The 18,114-nt window shown below is 43.2% G+C and overlaps 1 protein-coding gene across 3 annotated transcripts in view; it reads right to left on the minus strand.

Annotated features, from left to right (window-relative positions):
- Positions 1-877: 877 nt before the first annotated feature.
- LOC115124786 (rho GTPase-activating protein 40-like) overlaps positions 878-18,114 on the minus strand; it is a 33,921-nt gene continuing 16,684 nt past the window's right edge. For all 3 annotated transcript variants that reach the window (XM_065002042.1, XM_065002041.1, XM_065002040.1), the window contains 12 exons: positions 14,017-14,158; positions 13,130-13,290; positions 12,668-12,833; positions 12,313-12,404; positions 12,133-12,210; positions 11,827-11,986; positions 9,989-10,071; positions 9,086-9,391; positions 5,470-5,613; positions 5,158-5,306; positions 4,458-4,525; positions 878-3,024 (listed from right to left, as the gene is read on the minus strand). In XM_065002042.1, the coding sequence (XP_064858114.1) occupies positions 2,909-3,024; positions 4,458-4,525; positions 5,158-5,306; positions 5,470-5,613; positions 9,086-9,391; positions 9,989-10,071; positions 11,827-11,986; positions 12,133-12,210; positions 12,313-12,404; positions 12,668-12,833; positions 13,130-13,290; positions 14,017-14,158 (1,665 nt within the window). In that variant the 3' untranslated portion in view covers positions 878-2,908. The remainder of the gene's footprint in view (positions 3,025-4,457; positions 4,526-5,157; positions 5,307-5,469; positions 5,614-9,085; positions 9,392-9,988; positions 10,072-11,826; positions 11,987-12,132; positions 12,211-12,312; positions 12,405-12,667; positions 12,834-13,129; positions 13,291-14,016; positions 14,159-18,114) is intronic.

An 18,114-nucleotide genomic window follows, 5' to 3' on the forward strand; every position in this document is an offset into this window, starting at 1 on the left:
ACAGAGAGTCAAGTCATTTATTGCATTTTCCGTGGCAATTGACGAGAGCACTGACATCACAGACGTGGCCCAACTGGCCATATTTATTCGAGGAGTTGATGAGACATTGACTGTTACTGAAGAGTTTCTTGAGTTGGTGCCAATGATGGACACCACAACAGCCGAGGACATTTTCGGCTCTGTCGTTGCTGCATTGGACAGAGTTGGAGTGGACTGGTCCCGCTGTCAGCCTGGCTACAGACGGCGCGCCATCCATGGTCGGAAAGAAAGCAGGTGTCGCGACAAAGTTCAAAGACAAAGTACAAGCCCTTAATGGAGGAGATCGTTTCTGGACATTTCACTGTATTTTGCACCAGGAGGCATTGTGTTGCAAGTCGCTGAAAATGGACCACGTCATGGAGGTGGTTGTTCGCACTGTAAATTTCATCCGGTCCAGAGGTCTGAACCATCGTCAGTTTGACAAACTTCTCAGCGACAGCAACATTACCCACAGCCTGCCATACCACACTGAAGTGAGATGGTTAAGCCGAGCGCTGTGCTGAGGCATTTCTTTGATCTACGAGAGAAATGGACAGTTCATGGAGAAAAAAGGAAAACCGGTGTTGGAATTACAATCTCAGGAATGGCTACGGGACCTTGCATTCTTGGTTGATATTACTGAACACTTGAACAATCTGAACAAAATGTTGCAAGGCCGCAAAAAAGTTGTCACACAGTTTTCTGACAACATACATGCATTTAAGTTGAAGCTGACTTTGTGGGAGATGCAACTGGCAAATGGCAACCCTGCTCATTTCCCCTGTCTGAGAGATGTGTGTGTGACCAGACCTGATGCGGACATGAAACGGTACAAAGACAAAATTGCAGGACTACTGCGGGAGTTTGAGAAACGTTTTCAGGTATTTGGTGAACTTGAGACAGAATTTTCAGTTTTTCGCTCACCTTTCACAGTTAAAGCTTCTGATCTGCAGAGTATGGTATAATTTTAATGGTCCGGCCCACTTGACATCTCCCTAGGCCGTATGTGGCCCACGATGCGAAATGAGTTTGACACCCCTGCAATACATGAACCAATACATGAACCAATGCATGAACCAATACATGAACCAATACACCGTGACGATGCATCAGTAGGTCGTGTGACAGACAGGGAATTACACTGTGTGATGGATGCTGGCTGTCATTACACTGCTGCTCGGTTCTCTCTCCTAAAATGGCAGCACAATAGAACAGAAGGCTGTGGCTCTGACTCTGTACTGAACAATGACTGAACCAATGACTGCTGTGACTGAGATGAGATCTATGCAGTTTGTTACATTCTTGTTGTCACTTCTGAGGAGACTGGTAGCTAAACATACATTCATGGTAGGTTGTAGATGTGTAAATTCATGGTAGGTTGTAGATGTGTAAATTCATGGTAGGTTGTAGATGTGTAAATACATGTGTTGTTGGTTGCATCTGTAATGTCTGAGTGTCATCAGAAGAGTAACATACATGGTAGGTTGTAGATGTGTAAATTCATGGTAGGTTGTAGATGTGTAAATTCATGGTAGGTTGTAGATGTGCAAATTCATGGTAGGTTGTAGATGTGTAAATTCATGGTAGGTTGTAGATGTGTAAATTCATGATAGGTTGTAGATGTGTAAATTCATGGTAGGTTGTAGATGTGTAAATTCATGGTAGGTTGTAGATGTGTAAATTCATGGTAGGTTGTAGATGTGTTACATCATGGTAGGTTGTAGATGTGTACATTCATGGTAGGTTGTAGATGTGTTACATCATGGTAGGTTGTAGATGTGTACATTCATGGTAGGTTGTAGGTGTGTACATTCATGGTTGTCATGTAGAACATGTGTATACTTTATATTGATGTGATGGTGCAATGTCCAAGCTTCCTCAAAACGTGTAAACACTATTCATAGATTTCATATAGAAGTGTACTCTGAAGAAGTGATGACACATGGGTAATAGGACGAGAGAATAAATACGCAGAACCGCAGCAAAGTACAACTGATCAAAACATTTACAAGAATAAGAAGACTGTCTGAAAAGATTGGATGAGCTTACATGACTGTTATGTTACGATCAGAAACACCTATTGAACAATTTCCAAGGAGAACATTAATGACTACATACATATACAGATACATCCAATCAATTATAAATAGTCAATACATTCAATACTTCATAAAATCCTTCAAAAACAAAAAAACAAAACAGGAAGGTTGAAGTCCAGCTTCACTGTCTCAAACAACAGTTCCCTTTAGGGGGTACTATAATCATGTCTTAGAGGTTGACCTTTGATCCCTTAGAGAGAACTATGCCCTCTGTCCCCTGTGTTTAGGGCCTCTTATAGAGCCATCAGAGGCCAAGAGCCATCAGGGACAGGGACCTAAGAGTCCCTGTCCCTTACATCAGTTCATCAGAGTACCTGACTTTCCCTCTGTGTGACATTAAAGAAATAGACAAACAAGGAAAAGAGATATACTGTGCATGTGCCTCTCTTATTACTTTGTGATCAAACGGCATGAGTAGAAGGAATGGAGAGAGAGTGGGAGAGAAAGAAAGAGAGACTCGGAGGCAGCTGCATCAGATTCCCAGCTGGGCTTCTGCGGATGCTGGGAAGTGATTGGCTGAGAGCCTGAGAGCTTAGCTGACAAGCCAGGAAGCAGCCTGAGACACAAGCTCAGCCACTCCTCCACCTGAAGTCTGGAGGTGGGGTGTTTTTCCGCAGTAGCTGCTTTACTTCTCCTAGTCTGGTCTCCCCCGCAATGGGCAGAGAGAGGGCTCAGCCTTGAGGTGGTTTGTGGTGGCAGCATCCTCTTCTCCTCCACTCCACCTGGTCTCCCTCCTCCTCTGGCTGGCTCTTGGAGCCCCCTGCTGGTCTCTCCCTCCTCCTGCGACTGTCTTATATCTGCAGTCCCTTACTGGTGGTCAGCGGTTTGTGTTTGATGACCCACTCTCCACTGGGGTTGTTGTTGTACAGGTCCAGGAGATGGGTCTCTGGGTCCAAGCAGTGCTCACCTACAGGACAGAATAGAACAACACAAGGCAGAGTCGATACTGAGGGACAGATTTTGAATTGAACATGTTTTTATACAGGTTATTCTCATTCAGATAAAATCTCTTCTGCAAGAGAGATATTGAAAACAGTTTGAAACTAAAAACTTAAACTCTGCCTTGTTTTTGGTCCGTGAATGCACATACATTATAAGTGGCGTGTGAATGATTGGGTCCAGTACATAACAGTGCAGTAGCTACATGTGGAAGCATTTGTCTGCTCTGATAACTCTCCCCCCCTCCCTCTTTCTCTCCCTCTCACCTCCCCCTTCTCTTCCTCTCTCTCGCCCTCTCTCTTTCTCTCCCCCCCTCTCTCTTCCGCTCTCCCTCTCCCCTCTCTTTCTCTCCCCGCTCTCCTTCTTTCTCTATCCCCCTCTCTCCCTCTCGCTCCCCCTCTTTCTCACCCCTCTCTATCCCCCTCTCTCGCTCTCTCTCTCTCTCCCCCCTCTCTCTCCTTCTCCCCCTCCCTCTTTTTCTCCCTCTCTCTCCCTCTCTCTATCCCCTGTTTCCCTCTCTATCTCCCCTCCTCTACCCTCTCTCACCCACTCCCCCTAACCCTCTCCCCCTCTCTCTCTCCTTCTCCCCTCCCTCTTTTTCTCCCTCTCTCTATCCCCTGTTTCCTCTCTCTCTCTCCTCCTCTACCCCTCTCTCACCCCCCCCTCTACCCCTCTCTCACCCACTCCCCCTAACCCTCTCTCTCAGCCCCCTCACTCTCCAGTTCATTGTGTAAGGCCTGGCCAGCGTAATCAGTTCAATCAGCAGAAAGACATGCACATGTCAGAGTCACTCATGTAACCTTCTAATGTGGCTCTCAGCCTGATTAGATAGCAAACCGGGATTCAAAGTCTATTTGAAATCATTTTGAACTGTGCTTGATTGAGCCTGATGCAATTAAATAGCATTAGAAAGAATGGAAAGAAAACAAACACTCCAAGTTTTTTGAAAATAGTATTTGAACCCATGTCTGGTAGATAGTCTGGGTATGGGGTGGAGGCTGGTAGATAGACTGGGTATGGGGTTGAGGCTGGTAGATAGACTGGGTATGGGGTTGAGGCTGGTAGATAGACTGGGTATGGGGTGGAGGCTGGTAGATATTCTGGGTATGGGGTGGGGTGGTAGGCTGGGTATGGGGTGGAGGCTAATAGATAGACTGGGTATGGGGTGGAGGCTGGTAGATAGACTGGGTATGGGGTGGAGGCTGGTAGATAGACTGGGTATGGGGTGGAGGCTGGTAGATAGACTGGGTATGGGGTGGAGGCTGGTAGATAGACTGGGTATGGGGTGGAGGCTGGTAGATAGACTGGGTATGGGGTGGAGGCTGGTAGATAGACTGGGTATGGGGTGGAGGCTGGTAGATAGACTGGGTATGGGGTGGAGGCTTGTGTTGTGGTACCTACCAATATTTCCTCCCACTTCATACATGGCACAGTCCAGGTAGGATCCCAAATCATTTACCAAACCGTTCCTGTGATAAAGAACAGGCAGACTTGTTATTCATTCAATGGATTCGGTCAACTTCAGCATTCTCAATTTCTGCTCAGTGAAATGCCAATGTAGCATTTCTGAAGCAAGGTTTTCTATGCAGTGGGTTTACTGTGTGCTTAGAGGTCACCACTAGGACAGGGAATCAGTAGTGGTTTTACTGTGTGCTTAGAGGCCACCACTAGGACAGGGAATCAGTGGTTTTACTGTGTGCTTAGAGGTCACCACTAGGACAGGGAATCAGTGGTTTTACTGTGTGCTTAGAGGTCACCACTAGGACAGGGATTCAGTGTTTTTACTGTGTGCTTAGAGGTCACCACTAGGACAGGGAATCAGTGTTTTTACTGTGTGCTTAGAGGTCACCGCTAGGACAGGGATTCAGTGGTTTTACTGTGTGCTTAGAGATCACCACTAGGACAGGGAATCAGTGTTTTTACTGTGTGCTTAGAGGTCACCACTAGGACAGGGATTCAGTGGTTTTACTGTGTGCTTAGAGATCACCACTAGGACAGGGATTCAGTGGTTTTACTGTGTGCTTAGAGATCACCACTAGGACAGAGTTTTCCCTGATCAGCTGGGTAAAAGGATTGATTCATTGATTGTAGTGTACTGTACCTCTTGAGCAGGCCCTTGGTATTGTCAGAGCTGTGGAGGTGCCTGTGGAACTGAGCCAGTAGGTCTGATGCTCTGGAGTTTATGTTGACCTTGACCTCCATGGTGCTGCTCATCAGTTCACCCACCTGGATCTTTACTGTACGACAAGGCTGGTGGGGGTGGGGGGGTGGGGACGAGACGAGGGAAACGGGGGAGAGGAGAGAGAAATAGATGCTATCAAAATAGATGCTAAATTAGAGCCAGTGAGAGAAAACAAGTCCGAGTGTAAGTGCAAGTTACAACAGTATTAGTAGTTTCTAGAAAAACAGCTACCTCGGAGGAGTTCTTGTCAGGTTTATCCTTGCGGTCCTGGTGAATTTTCCTCAGCAGGTTCTTGATGCGGCGATCGTAGAACTGGTACCTTCGGTTACTGTTCTCATTCAGCTTACGCACCTGGCTCATCAGGAAGTTAGGGATCTGCCATGGAGGAAGATATTTCATTCATCCACTTGTCATTACAATGATCTCCTTGTTGTCAACCTTTACATGAGTACATCCTAGCTTTTGATTTAACCTTTGCATACACACTATAGTTTTTCTGAGGAGTAAACGGTAAGAGAGAAAATCTGTGTAAAGGGACGTAAGTGGGAAGATGTTTTGAGCGTTAGGCTACGTGACTCTCACTCAGTATCGATCTGACAGCTCACCATACACACAAGGTCCCGTTAGCTGTCCAGCAATGACTGCCTCTAAAAGCATATCTAACTGTTGGGACCCACACAAACGGGACAAGCTACACTAATATCCAAATTATTTTAAACTCAAAATAGACAGGTTGATTAAAGAAGGGTAATAAATGTTCCAACCACGAGCTGCAAATTTGGAATAATACCTGTTTCTCGTTTATTTTAGGCTTTTTTTGCGAACTGCTAGTGTGTCATTTAGAATGAGTTAAAAACCCCCGAACTGCTAGTTTTAATTTAGAATGAGTTTTTAAAAAACGAACTGCTAGTTTTAATTTAGAATGGGTAAAACCCCCCCGAACTGCTAGTTTTAATTTAGAATGAGTTAAAACCCCCCGAACTGCTAGTTTTAATTTAGAATGAGTTTTTAAAAAACGAACTGCTAGTTTTAATTTAGAATGGGTTAAAACCCCCCGAACTGCTAGTTTTAATTTAGAATGGGTTAAAACCCCCCGAACTGCTAGTTTTAATTTAGAATGGGTAAAAACCCCCTAACTGCTAGTTTTAATTTAGAATGGGTTAAAAACCCCCCGAACTGCTAGTTTTAATTTAGAATGGGTTAAAACCCCCCGAACTGCTAGTTTTAATTTAGAATGGGTTAAAAACCCCCCGAACTGCTAGTTTTAATTTAGAATGGGTTAAAACCCCCCGAACTGCTAGTTTTAATTTAGAATGGGTAAAAACCCCCTAACTGCTAGTTTTAACTTAGAATGGGTTAAAACAAACGAACTGCTAGTTTTAATTTAGAATTAGTTAAAACCCCCTAACTGCTAGTTTTAATTTAGAATTAGTTAAAACCCCCCTAACTGCTAGTGTGTAATTTAGAATGAGTTAAACCTCCCTAACTGCTAGTGTGTCATTTAGAATGAGTTAAACCCCCCTAACTGCTAGTGTGTAATTTAGAATGAGTTAAACCTCCCTAACTGCTAGTGTGTCATTTAGAATGAGTTAAACCCCCCTAACTGCTAGTGTGTCATTTAGAATGAGTTAAACCCCCGTAACTGCTACAGTGTAATTTAGAATGAGTTAAACACCCCTAACTGCTACAGTGTCATTTAGAATGAGTTAAACACCCCTAACTGCTAGTGTGTCATTTAGAATGAGTTAAACCCCCTAACTGCTACAGTGTCATTTAGAATGAGTTAAACCCCTAACTGCTACAGTGTCATTTAGAATGAGTTAAACCCCCCTAACTGCTACAGTGTCATTTAGAATGAGTTAAACCCCCCTAACTGCTACAGTGTCATTTAGAATGAGTTAAACCCCCCTAACTGCTAGTGTGTAATTTAGAATGAGTTAAACCTCCCTAACTGCTAGTTTTAATTTAGAATGAGTTAAACACCCCTAACTGCTACAGTGTCATTTAGAATGAGTTAAACCCCCCTAACTGCTAGTGTGTCATTTAGAATGAGTTAAACACCCCTAACTGCTAGTGTGTAATTTAGAATGTAAACACCCCAAACTGCTAGTGTGTCATTTAGAATGAGTTAAACACCCCAAACTGCTAGTGTGTCATTTAGAATGAGTTAAACACCCCTAACTGCTACAGTGTCATTTAGAATGAGTTAAACACCACTAACTGCTAGTGTGTAATTTAGAATGAGTTAAACACCACTAACTGCTACAGTGTCATTTAGAATGAGTTAAACCCCCCTAACTGCTACAGTGTCATTTAGAATGAGTTAAACCCCCCTAACTGCTACAGTGTCATTTAGAATGAGTTAAACACCACTACCTGCTAGTGTGTCATTTAGAATGAGTTAAACACCCCAAACTGCTACAGTGTCATTTAGAATGAGTTAAACACCCCAAACTGCTACAGTGTCATTTAGAATGAGTTAAACACCCCAAACTGCTAGTGTGTCATTTAGAATGAGTTAAACACCCCTAACTGCTACAGTGTCATTTAGAATGAGTTAAACACCACTAACTGCTAGTGTGTAATTTAGAATGAGTTAAACACCACTAACTGCTACAGTGTCATTTAGAATGAGTTAAACACCCCAAACTGCTAGTGTGTCATTTAAAATGAGTTAAACACCCCAAACTGCTAGTGTGTCATTTAGAATGAGTTAAACCCCCCTAACTGCTACAGTGTCATTTAGAATGAGTTAAACCCCCCTAACTGCTACAGTGTCATTTAGAATGAGTTAAACACCACTAACTGCTAGTGTGTCATTTAGAATGAGTTAAACACCCCAAACTGCTACACTGTCATTTAGAATGAGTTAAACACCCCAAACTGCTACAGTGTCATTTAGAATGAGTTAAACACCCCAAACTGCTAGTGTGTCATTTAGAATGAGTTAAACACCCCAAACTGCTAGTGTGTCATTTAAAATGAGTTAAACACCCCTAACTGCTACAGTGTCATTTAGAATGAGTTAAACACCCCTAACTGCTACAGTGTCATTTAAAATGAGTTAAACACCCCAAACTGCTAGTGTGTCATTTAGAATGAGTTAAACCCCCCTAACTGCTACAGTGTCATTTAGAATGAGTTAAACCCCCCTAACTGCTAGTGTGTAATTTAGAATGAGTTAAACACCACTAACTGCTAGTGTGTAATTTTGAATGAGTTAAACCCCCCTAACTGCTACAGTGTCATTTAGAATGAGTTAAACCCCCCTAACTGCTAGTGTGTCATTTAGAATGAGTAAAAAAAAAACGAACTGCTAGTGTGTCATTTAGAATGAGTTAAACACCCCTAACTGCTAGTGTGTCATTTAGAATGAGTTAAACCCCCGTAACTGCTACAGTGTCATTTAGAATGAGTTAAACCCCCCTAACTGCTAGTGTGTCATTTAGAATGAGTTAAACACCCCTAACTGCTAGTGTGTCATTTAGAATGAGTTTAAAAAAAACGAACTGCTAGTGTGTCATTTAGAATGAGTTACAACCCCCCTAACTGCTACAGTGTCATTTAGAATGAGTTAAACACCCCTAACTGCTAGTGTGTCATTTAGAATGGTCTGGGACTCTAGTGTGCTAGCTAGCCAGTGTGTTTACAGTTTCATTAATGAATTAAAAAGGCTTAGGTAAGAAATAACTCCCTCGTGTAATTTTACAATCTTACCACCAGGGGACGCTGCTGCACCCCTGCTTCCCGTGCCCTTGCTACAAACCCAACCAAGCTTCTGATGTTTCTATTGGTAAATAAACACTTAAATGAAAAGTGTTGTTGGTAGCCTGAAGTTTTTACTTACGGTCCAGAGCAGGTCCTGGTAGCGTATGAGTAGCCTCATGATGTCAGCAGCCTTCTCAGCATGTCCTTTCTCTTCCCCTGGCCCCCCGTCAGTGAGGCGAGAGGGTGCGGCCTTGTGGAGTAACAGGTTGGGGGCCTTCTCAGCATGTCCTTTCTCCTCCCCTGGCCCTCTGTCAGTGAGGCGGGTGGGTACGGCCTTGTGGAGGAACAGGAACAGGTTGGGGGCCATGATGGTGGACACGGCCCACAGGTTCATACGGTTCCTCCTCTCTCTGGAGACGACCTTGGAAAGAAACTCCAACAGAGCCTGCAGAGAGGAGAAGGAGCCTTTATTGTCTGTTCACGCAGAAATGGGCTTTAAAAGGAGAGGAGACCTGTTTTACAGTGAGCCCCTCTATCAGTACTAAAAAAATGTTTTCTCTTCGTAAGATTGAAATTGTTGACTTGAACGATGACGGTGGCTGAAGTGTTTTTCTGACAGTGTTATTCTGTGTCATCAACAGAGGGACAAAGGCTCTGAACGTTGAATCAGACCAGACACCTACAGTCATCCACGATGATGTCATCTTAAAGGTAACCTAGTAATGTGAAAGTATTCAAGTAGTCACGATTATTTATTCCGCATACGTGAACAAGAAGTACAAAGCTAGTTACATAAGAGCAGAACAACTCATCAAGGTGCTGAGAGTGCCCTCTCATGCCATTACCTCCTACCATACGTGGAGGAGTTGACACATTATATTATATAAGAGATATGTGACTCATTAATGCATCACCTACAAGATGTACGTGTGGAGGTTTGAGATGTAATACATTATACAGAAGAAGTGGAGATTTAAAGTGCATCGCTATAGCCATCTGGTTACGTCATGGTCATGGAATCATTTGGAGTCTCACAGAATACCTTGAGTGTGTTCCTGTTGGGTTCAGGCAGTAGGAGGATGAGGAGGTTCAGAACGTGTAGCTTCTGTTTCAGCTCAGGGATGTCTGTAGAGCAGGAGGAGGGGGAAAGACAGAACAGACAACAGGGGTATGAAGGATCAACACACACTCATTTCATTTCCTTTGGCCCAACCATAATCTGATCTGTAGAGATGAATGACTCTGACAGGAAGCCATTAGGTTTCAAATGATTCATCATTAATCTGATGTGAAGAAGACGTGTCTAAAGGTTCATATTCACATCACAAGCTACTTATTACTTGAATCATTCTGTCATTTATTTAATGGCATTAAAACTGTACAGGAAGTGGCATTATTAATAGTATAGCTGTCACGGCCGTTGACTGAAGAGGACCAAGGTGCAGCGTGGTGAGCGTACATATTCTTTTTATTAGAAAAGATCCCGAACAACACTACAAAACAAACCGTGAAGCTAAAGGCTATGCGCCATAAACAAAGTCAACTTCCCACAAAGATAGGTGGGAAAAAGGGCTACCTAAGTATGGTTTCCAATCAGAGACAACGATAGACAGCTGTCCCTGATTGAGAACCCTACCCGGCCAAAACATAGAAATACAAATAATAGAACACCCACCCCAAATCACACCCTGACCAAACAAAATAGAGACATAAAAAGGATCTCTAAGGTCAGGGCGTGACAATAGCAGATTCAGACGAGCAGCTTAAAGGCTATCGTGTTGTTTATCTTCATTAGACCTCTAAATAGTATGGACATTAAAGATTAGCACTGCGTTCTGCTGCCGATACAGTAAGGAGACCTAGACTTAGATTTGTACAGCATGCATGGCTGTGTGACTGGGCAGTCATAAGAGATGAGTGTGTGTGTGTGTGTGTGTGTGTGTGTGTGTGTGTGTGTGTGTGTGTGTGTGTGTGTGTGTGTGTGTAATGCTTAGATACATAACTGACTCAGACTAAGTCATGACTATATACACTCAGACTAAGTCATGACTATATACACTCAGACTAAGTCATGACTATATACACTCAGACTAAGTCATGACTATATACACTCAGACTAAGTCATGACTATATACACTCAGACTAAGTCATGACTATATACACTCAGACTAAGTCATGACTATATACAGTGCCTTGCGAAAGTATTCGGCCCCCTTGAACTTTGCGACCTTTTGCCACATTTCAGGCTTCAAACATAAAGATATAAAACTGTATTTTTTTGTGAAGAATCAACAACAAGTGGGACACAATCATGAAGTGGAACGACATTTATTGGATATTTCAAACTTTTTTAACAAATCAAAAACTGAAAAATTGGGCGTGCAAAATTATTCAGCCCCCTTAAGTTAATACTTTGTAGCGCCACCTTTTGCTGCGATTACAGCTGTAAGTTGCTTGGGGTATGTCTCTATCAGTTATACTTTGAGATCAAATTTATATTTATATGACAGTACAGAATGGCTTTTATTTGAGGGTATTTTCATACGTATCTGTTATACCATTTAGAAATGAAAGCACTTTATGTATCTAGTCCCCCCCATTTGAAGGAGTCATAAGTATTTGTAAAAATGTGTTGACTACATCAAGCTTGTGACTCAAACTTGTTGGATGCATTTACTGTTTGTTTTGGTTGTGTTTCAGATTCTGTTGTGCCCAAAATATACGTATAAAAACACCCTCAATAAAAGGTGCCATTCTACACTGTCACCTCATATAAAACATTTGATCTCATATCCAAAACGCTGGACTATAGAGACACATTAAAGGTTTTATCTTCGCGGGTAAATAAATAGATAGGGGACTGTCTGTGTGCAGACTCACCCCTGGTAGCACTGAAGGTGTTGAGGTGCTCCGCGGTGAGAAGTGGAGATGGTAGTTCTCTGATAAACTTCTTCAACAGGGCAGCAACATCGTTAGGACTGACCTCGTCCCAGATGAACCCTCCAGAGTAGAAGTTCTGTTCCAGGTCCTGCTGCAGCTTCTGAGGGAGAAACAGACAACATTGTTGAACAGTGTACCGGTATTTTTCTTTCATGACTGTATGTTGTTTGTACCCTGCACATGCAACTTATTGGATGTGCATATACTATTTTCTAATTAGAAACAAGTGATTGGAACATATCTGACCTTGATTCTGGACTGAGAGCCTGAAACCCGCAGAATACCCTCTGAGTCAACTCCCCTCTTCTCCAGGAACCACAGCAGCTGTAGAAGATACATACAGATAAGAACAGAAGCAGACATGCGGGACATCATGCTCTTGGTTTTCAAGATAGATACTAGAAGTCGGTGTTATGTTTAGCTTACCGCTTGCAGGATGAGAGGAGTGGTAGCAGTGGGTTTGACTTTCTGGTCATTCTCCAACAGGGTGGCCAGTGGAACCCCAAACAGGGCACCCTCTGTGAGAGAGAGAGAGAGAGAGGAGAGGAGAGGAGAGAGAGAGAGAGAGAGAGAGAGAGAGAGAGAGAGAGAGAGAGAGAGAAATAGAGAGCGAGACAAAGAGAGGAAAGGTTAGTATTGCTGTCAACTCCTGTACTCTTTTCACATCTCCCAGGGCTTGACACATGCATTAGGCTGCAGAGGCAGGAGGAGCATGCAAGGCCACACACACTGGGCTCGCAGTTTGTGTGTGTGTGTAAGTTGTGTTAGAGAGTTCACATACCTGGGATCTTCCTCTTGCAGGTCTTGTGTCGTTTGACATCGAGCTCCAGCAGGTCACAGAGCGCTGTCATGTCGATCAGGGCCAGCTGACGTACCTTTTTCATGTCCTGGTTGGACAAGTCCTGGATACGAGTTACACCCAGACGACACTGGGGGCAGATCACCCTCTGTGGGGGGAGGGGAAGGGAGACAGAGAGAGAGAGAGAGAGAGAGAGAGAGACAAAGACAGAGACAAAGACAGAGACAGAGACAGAGACTTAGCAATGGATACACGTCATCTCTATTCCTCCCTCTCTTTCTCTCCCTCCTGTCTCCCCTCTCCCCCCTCCCTCTCCCCTCCCCCCCCTCCCCCTCCCCCTCCCCCTCTCCCCTCCCCCTCTCCCCCTCCCCTTTCTGTTTTAATGCCTAAGATGATGTGTTCCACGCATTGCATGTGTACCGAGTGAGAGAGAGAGACTCTTACAGGAAGTGTGCCGTCCTCCTTCCTCTTGCAGCTGTTCTTTATCTGAGGCAGCTTAGCCTGTTTTAACAAGATGGCCGCCTGTTCGCAGTAGGCGACGTCTGTGATGAAAATCTCCTCTTTAGGGGCACCTCCATGCTTCTTCTGCTGGTCCAAGCTGACCTCTGACAAACAAAATCAGGTTGATGTGTTAATGATAGTGTGCCTCATAGCAGTCATAACGGCTAGCATAATGTAGCTGTCTGAGGTAGTAAAACACAATTAAATGTTCGCTCATTAATGCTGACCCCAAAGGTGATCAGGCCGGTACATCATCGGGGCCAAGCTTCCTGCCATCCAGGACCTCTACACCAGGCGGTGTCAGAGGAAGGCCCTAAAAATGGTCAACGACTCCAACCATCCCAGTCATAGACTGTTCTCTCTGCTACCACACGGCAAGCGGTACCGGAGCACCAAGTCTAGGTCCAGAGGCTTCTAAACAGCCCCCCCCACCACCACCCCCCCCACCCCCACGCTGCTGCTACTCTCTGTTATTATCTTTGCATAGCCACTTTAACAACTCTACTCTTTAATGACTTGTTATTCTTATCGCTTACTTTTTGGGGGTTATTTTATTAAAACTGCTTTGTTGGTTAAGGGCTTGTAAGTAAGCATGTGACAAATACAATTGGATTCGATTGGATCTTTAATTAAGTTTAGTTCACCTTAGACCAGCTGGTCTGTGGAGTGCGAGTTCAGGATTCATCTGAACCAATCAGAAGAGAGGATGTACACACACACACACACACACACACACACACACACACACACACACACACACACACACACACGCGGTCAATGTATGTTATACTGTCAGCTACATATGGGGTAAAGATGTAGATAGCTGGTACCTTGTAGTGGTGTCTTGTTGATGGTCTCCATACTGTCGTCCGGTAGAGGTGATTTAGGCTCTGTAGGCTCAGAGTCTTGACACTCTGGTAGAGATGATTTAGGCTCTGTAGGCTCAGAGTCTTGACACTCCGGTAGAGGTGTCTGAGTGGAGAGAAGAGAAGGAAACATGTCAACCAATCTATCACATTGATTGACAAAGCCCTTTTTAACATGGGCAGTTTGTCGCAAAGTGCTTTTGCAGTAACACATCCTAGAACCCAAAGAGCAAGCAAACATGTCTACCAACAGAGGTAGGACGAGGTCGAGTACAGTAACAGTTATTCTCTTTACAGAGTCACTTCATGGTGTCTGATGACTGAATGGAAGCACGGAGAGAAGAATTGTTTTCTAGTGTTAAACAGCTGATAGGATCAGAGAAACACCTATTTTACTCCATCTCGGAAGCTCAGACGACAAAAGAATGGCCTTTCCATGTGATTTCCCTTTATTCTGATAGGTCAACTGTCTTTGTAGAACTCCGGCATCAGTGAGAATACAGGAAGGAATACAGTGAAGGCTATTATTTAAACCAAAGGGACTCTGGGAGATGTGTGGACTAGAGTAAACCTTTCATTGGATGTGTACTTGACTCAGCTGGTGTAAAACCATAGAACAAAAGCCTGAAAGCAAACACACAATTGTGTGTTTATGTATTTGTTTAGTTTCAGCTGCATGAGCAGGAAATCCATCCTGTTATCACAGGGAAAATAACATCTACGGACTGATTGCACCACTACGAAGAGACAGTATGAAACAATGTGGAAAGGAAAAGGAAATCCTACAGAATGATCCTTGAGGAAGAACAGTGACAGTAAGACAGTACTAACATTGTGTCAGTCTGACAGTAAGACAGTACTAACAATGTGTCAGTCTGACAGTAAGACAGTACTAACAATGTGTCAGTCTGACAGTAAGACAGTACTAACATTGTGTCAGCAGTCAGTCTGACAGTAAGACAGTACTAACATTGTGTCAGTCTGACAGTAAGACAGTACTAACAATGTGTCAGTCTGACAGTAAGACAGTACTAACAATGTGTCAGCAGTCAGTCTGACAGTAAGACAGTACTAACATTGTGTCAGTCTGACAGTAAGACAGTACTAACATTGTGTCAGTCTGACAGTAAGACAGTACTAACATTGTGTCAGTCTGACAGTAAGACAGTACTAACAATGTGTCAGTCTGACAGTAAGACAGTACTAACATTGTGTCAGTCTGACAGTAAGACAGTACTAACATTGTGTCAGTCTGACAGTAAGACAGTACTAACATTGTGTCAGTCTGACAGTAAGACAGTACTAACAATGTGTCAGTCTGACAGTAAGACAGTACTAACAATGTGTCAGTCTGACAGTAAGACAGTACTAACATTGTGTCAGCAGTCAGTCTGACAGTAAGACAGTACTAACATTGTGTCAGTCTGACAGCAAGACAGTACTAACAATGTGTCAGTCTGACAGTAAGACAGTACTAACAATGTGTCAGCAGTCAGTCTGACAGTAAGACAGTACTAACATTGTGTCAGTCTGACAGTAAGACAGTACTAACATTGTGTCAGTCTGACAGTAAGACAGTACTAACATTGTGTCAGTCTGACAGTAAGACAGTACTAACAATGTGTCAGTCTGACAGTAAGACAGTACTAACATTGTGTCAGTCTGACAGTAAGACAGTACTAACATTGTGTCAGCAGTCAGTCTGACAGTAAGACAGTACTAACATTGTGTCAGTCTGACAGTAAGACAGTACTAACATTGTGTCAGTCTGACAGTAAGATAGTACTAACAATGTGTCAGCAGTCAGTCTGACAGTAAGACAGTACTAACATTGTGTCAGTCTGACAATAAGACAGTAAGACAGTACTAACATTGTGTCAGCAGACAGTCTGACAGTAAGACAGTACTAACATTGTGTCAGCAGACAGTCTGACAGTAAGACAGTACTAACATTGTGTCAGCAGACAGTCTGACAGTAAGACAGTACTAACATTGTGTCAGCAGACAGTCTGACAGTAAGACAGTACTAACATTGTGTCAGCAGACAGTCTGACAGTAAGACAGTACTAAACATTGTGTCAGCAGTCAGTCTGACAGTAAGACAGTACTAACATTGTGTCAGTCTGACAATAAGACAGTAAGACAGTACTAACATTGTGTCAGCAGTCAGTCTGACAGTAAGACAGTACTAACAATGTGTCAGTCTGACAGTAAGACAGTACTAACAATGTGTCAGCAGTCAGTCTGACAGTAAGACAGTACTAACAATGTGTCAGTCTGAAAGTAAGACAGTACTAACATTGTGTCAGTCTGACAGTAAGACAGTACTAACAATGTGTCAGTCTGACAGTAAGACAGTACTAACATTGTGTCAGTCTGACAGTAAGACAGTACTAACATTGTGTCAGTCTGACAATAAGACAGTAAGACAGTACTAACATTGTGTCAGTCTGACAGTAAGACAGTACTAACAATGTGTCAGTCTGACAATAAGACAATAAGACAGTACTAACATTGTGTCAGTCTGACAGTAAGACAGTACTAACATTGTGTCAGTCTGACAATAAGACAGTACTAACATTGTGTCAGTCTGACAGTAAGACAGTACTAACATTGTGTCAGTCTGACAATAAGACAGTAAGACAGTACTAACAATGTGTCAGTCTGACAGTAAGACAGTATTAACATTGTGTCAGCAGTCAGTCTGACAGTAAGACAGTACTAACATTGTGTCAGCAGTCAGTCTGACAGTAAGACAGTACTAACATTGTGTCAGCAGTCAGTCTGACAGTAAGACAGTACTAACAATGTGTCAGCAGTCAGTCTGACAATAAGACAGTACTAACATTGTGTCAGCATTCAGTCTGACAGTAAGACAGTACTAACATTGTGTCAGCAGTCAGTCTGACAGTATGACAGTACTAAACATTGTGTCAGCAGTCAGTCTGACAGTAAGACAGTACTAAACATTGTGTCAGCAGTCAGTCTGACAGTCTGACAGTAAGACAGTATTAACATTGTGTCAGCAGTCAGTCTGACAGTCTGACAGTAAGACAGTACTAAACATTGTGTCAGCAGTCAGTCTGACAGTCTGACAGTAAGACAGTATTAACATTGTGTCAGCAGTCAGTCTGACAGTAAGACAGTACTAAACATTGTGTCAGCAGTCAGTCTGACAGTAAGACAGTACTAACATTGTGTCAGTCTGACAGTAAGACAGTACTAACATTGTGTCAGCAGTCAGTCTGACAGTAAGACAGTACTAACAATGTGTCAGCAGTCAGTCTGACAGTAAGACAGTACTAACAATGTGTCAGTCTGACAGTAAGACAGTACTAACAATGTGTCAGTCTGACAGTAAGACAGTACTAACATTGTGTCAGCAGTCAGTCTGACAGTAAGACAGTACTAACATTGTGTCAGCAGTCAGTCTGACAGTAAGACAGTACTAAACATTGTGTCAGCAGTCAGTCTGACAGTCTGACAGTAAGACAGTATTAACATTGTGTCAGCAGTCAGTCTGACAGTCTGACAGTAAGACAGTACTAAACATTGTGTCAGCAGTCAGTCTGACAGTCTGACAGTAAGACAGTATTAACATTGTGTCAGCAGTCAGTCTGACAGTAAGACAGTACTAAACATTGTGTCAGCAGTCAGTCTGACAGTAAGACAGTACTAACAATGTGTCAGCAGTCAGTCTGACAGTAAGACAGTACTAACATTGTGTCAGTCTGACAGTAAGACAGTACTAACATTGTCAGTCAGTACTAACAATGTGTCAGTCAGTGACAGTAAGACAGTACTAACAATGTGTCAGTCTGACAGTAAGACAGTACTAACAATGTGTCAGTCTGACAGTCAGTAACATTGTGTGCAGTCAGTCTGACAGTAAGACAGTACTAACAATGTGTCAGCAGTCAGTCTGACAATAAGACAGTACTAACAATGTGTCAGCAGTCAGTCTGACAGTAAGACAGTACTAACATTGTGTCAGTCTGACAGTAAGACAGTACTAACAATGTGTCAGTCTGACAGTAAGACAGTACTAACATTGTGTCAGCA

The sequence above is a fragment of the Oncorhynchus nerka genome, linkage group LG15 (genome assembly GCF_034236695.1).
Source record: "Oncorhynchus nerka isolate Pitt River linkage group LG15, Oner_Uvic_2.0, whole genome shotgun sequence".
NCBI lineage: Eukaryota > Metazoa > Chordata > Actinopteri > Salmoniformes > Salmonidae > Oncorhynchus > Oncorhynchus nerka.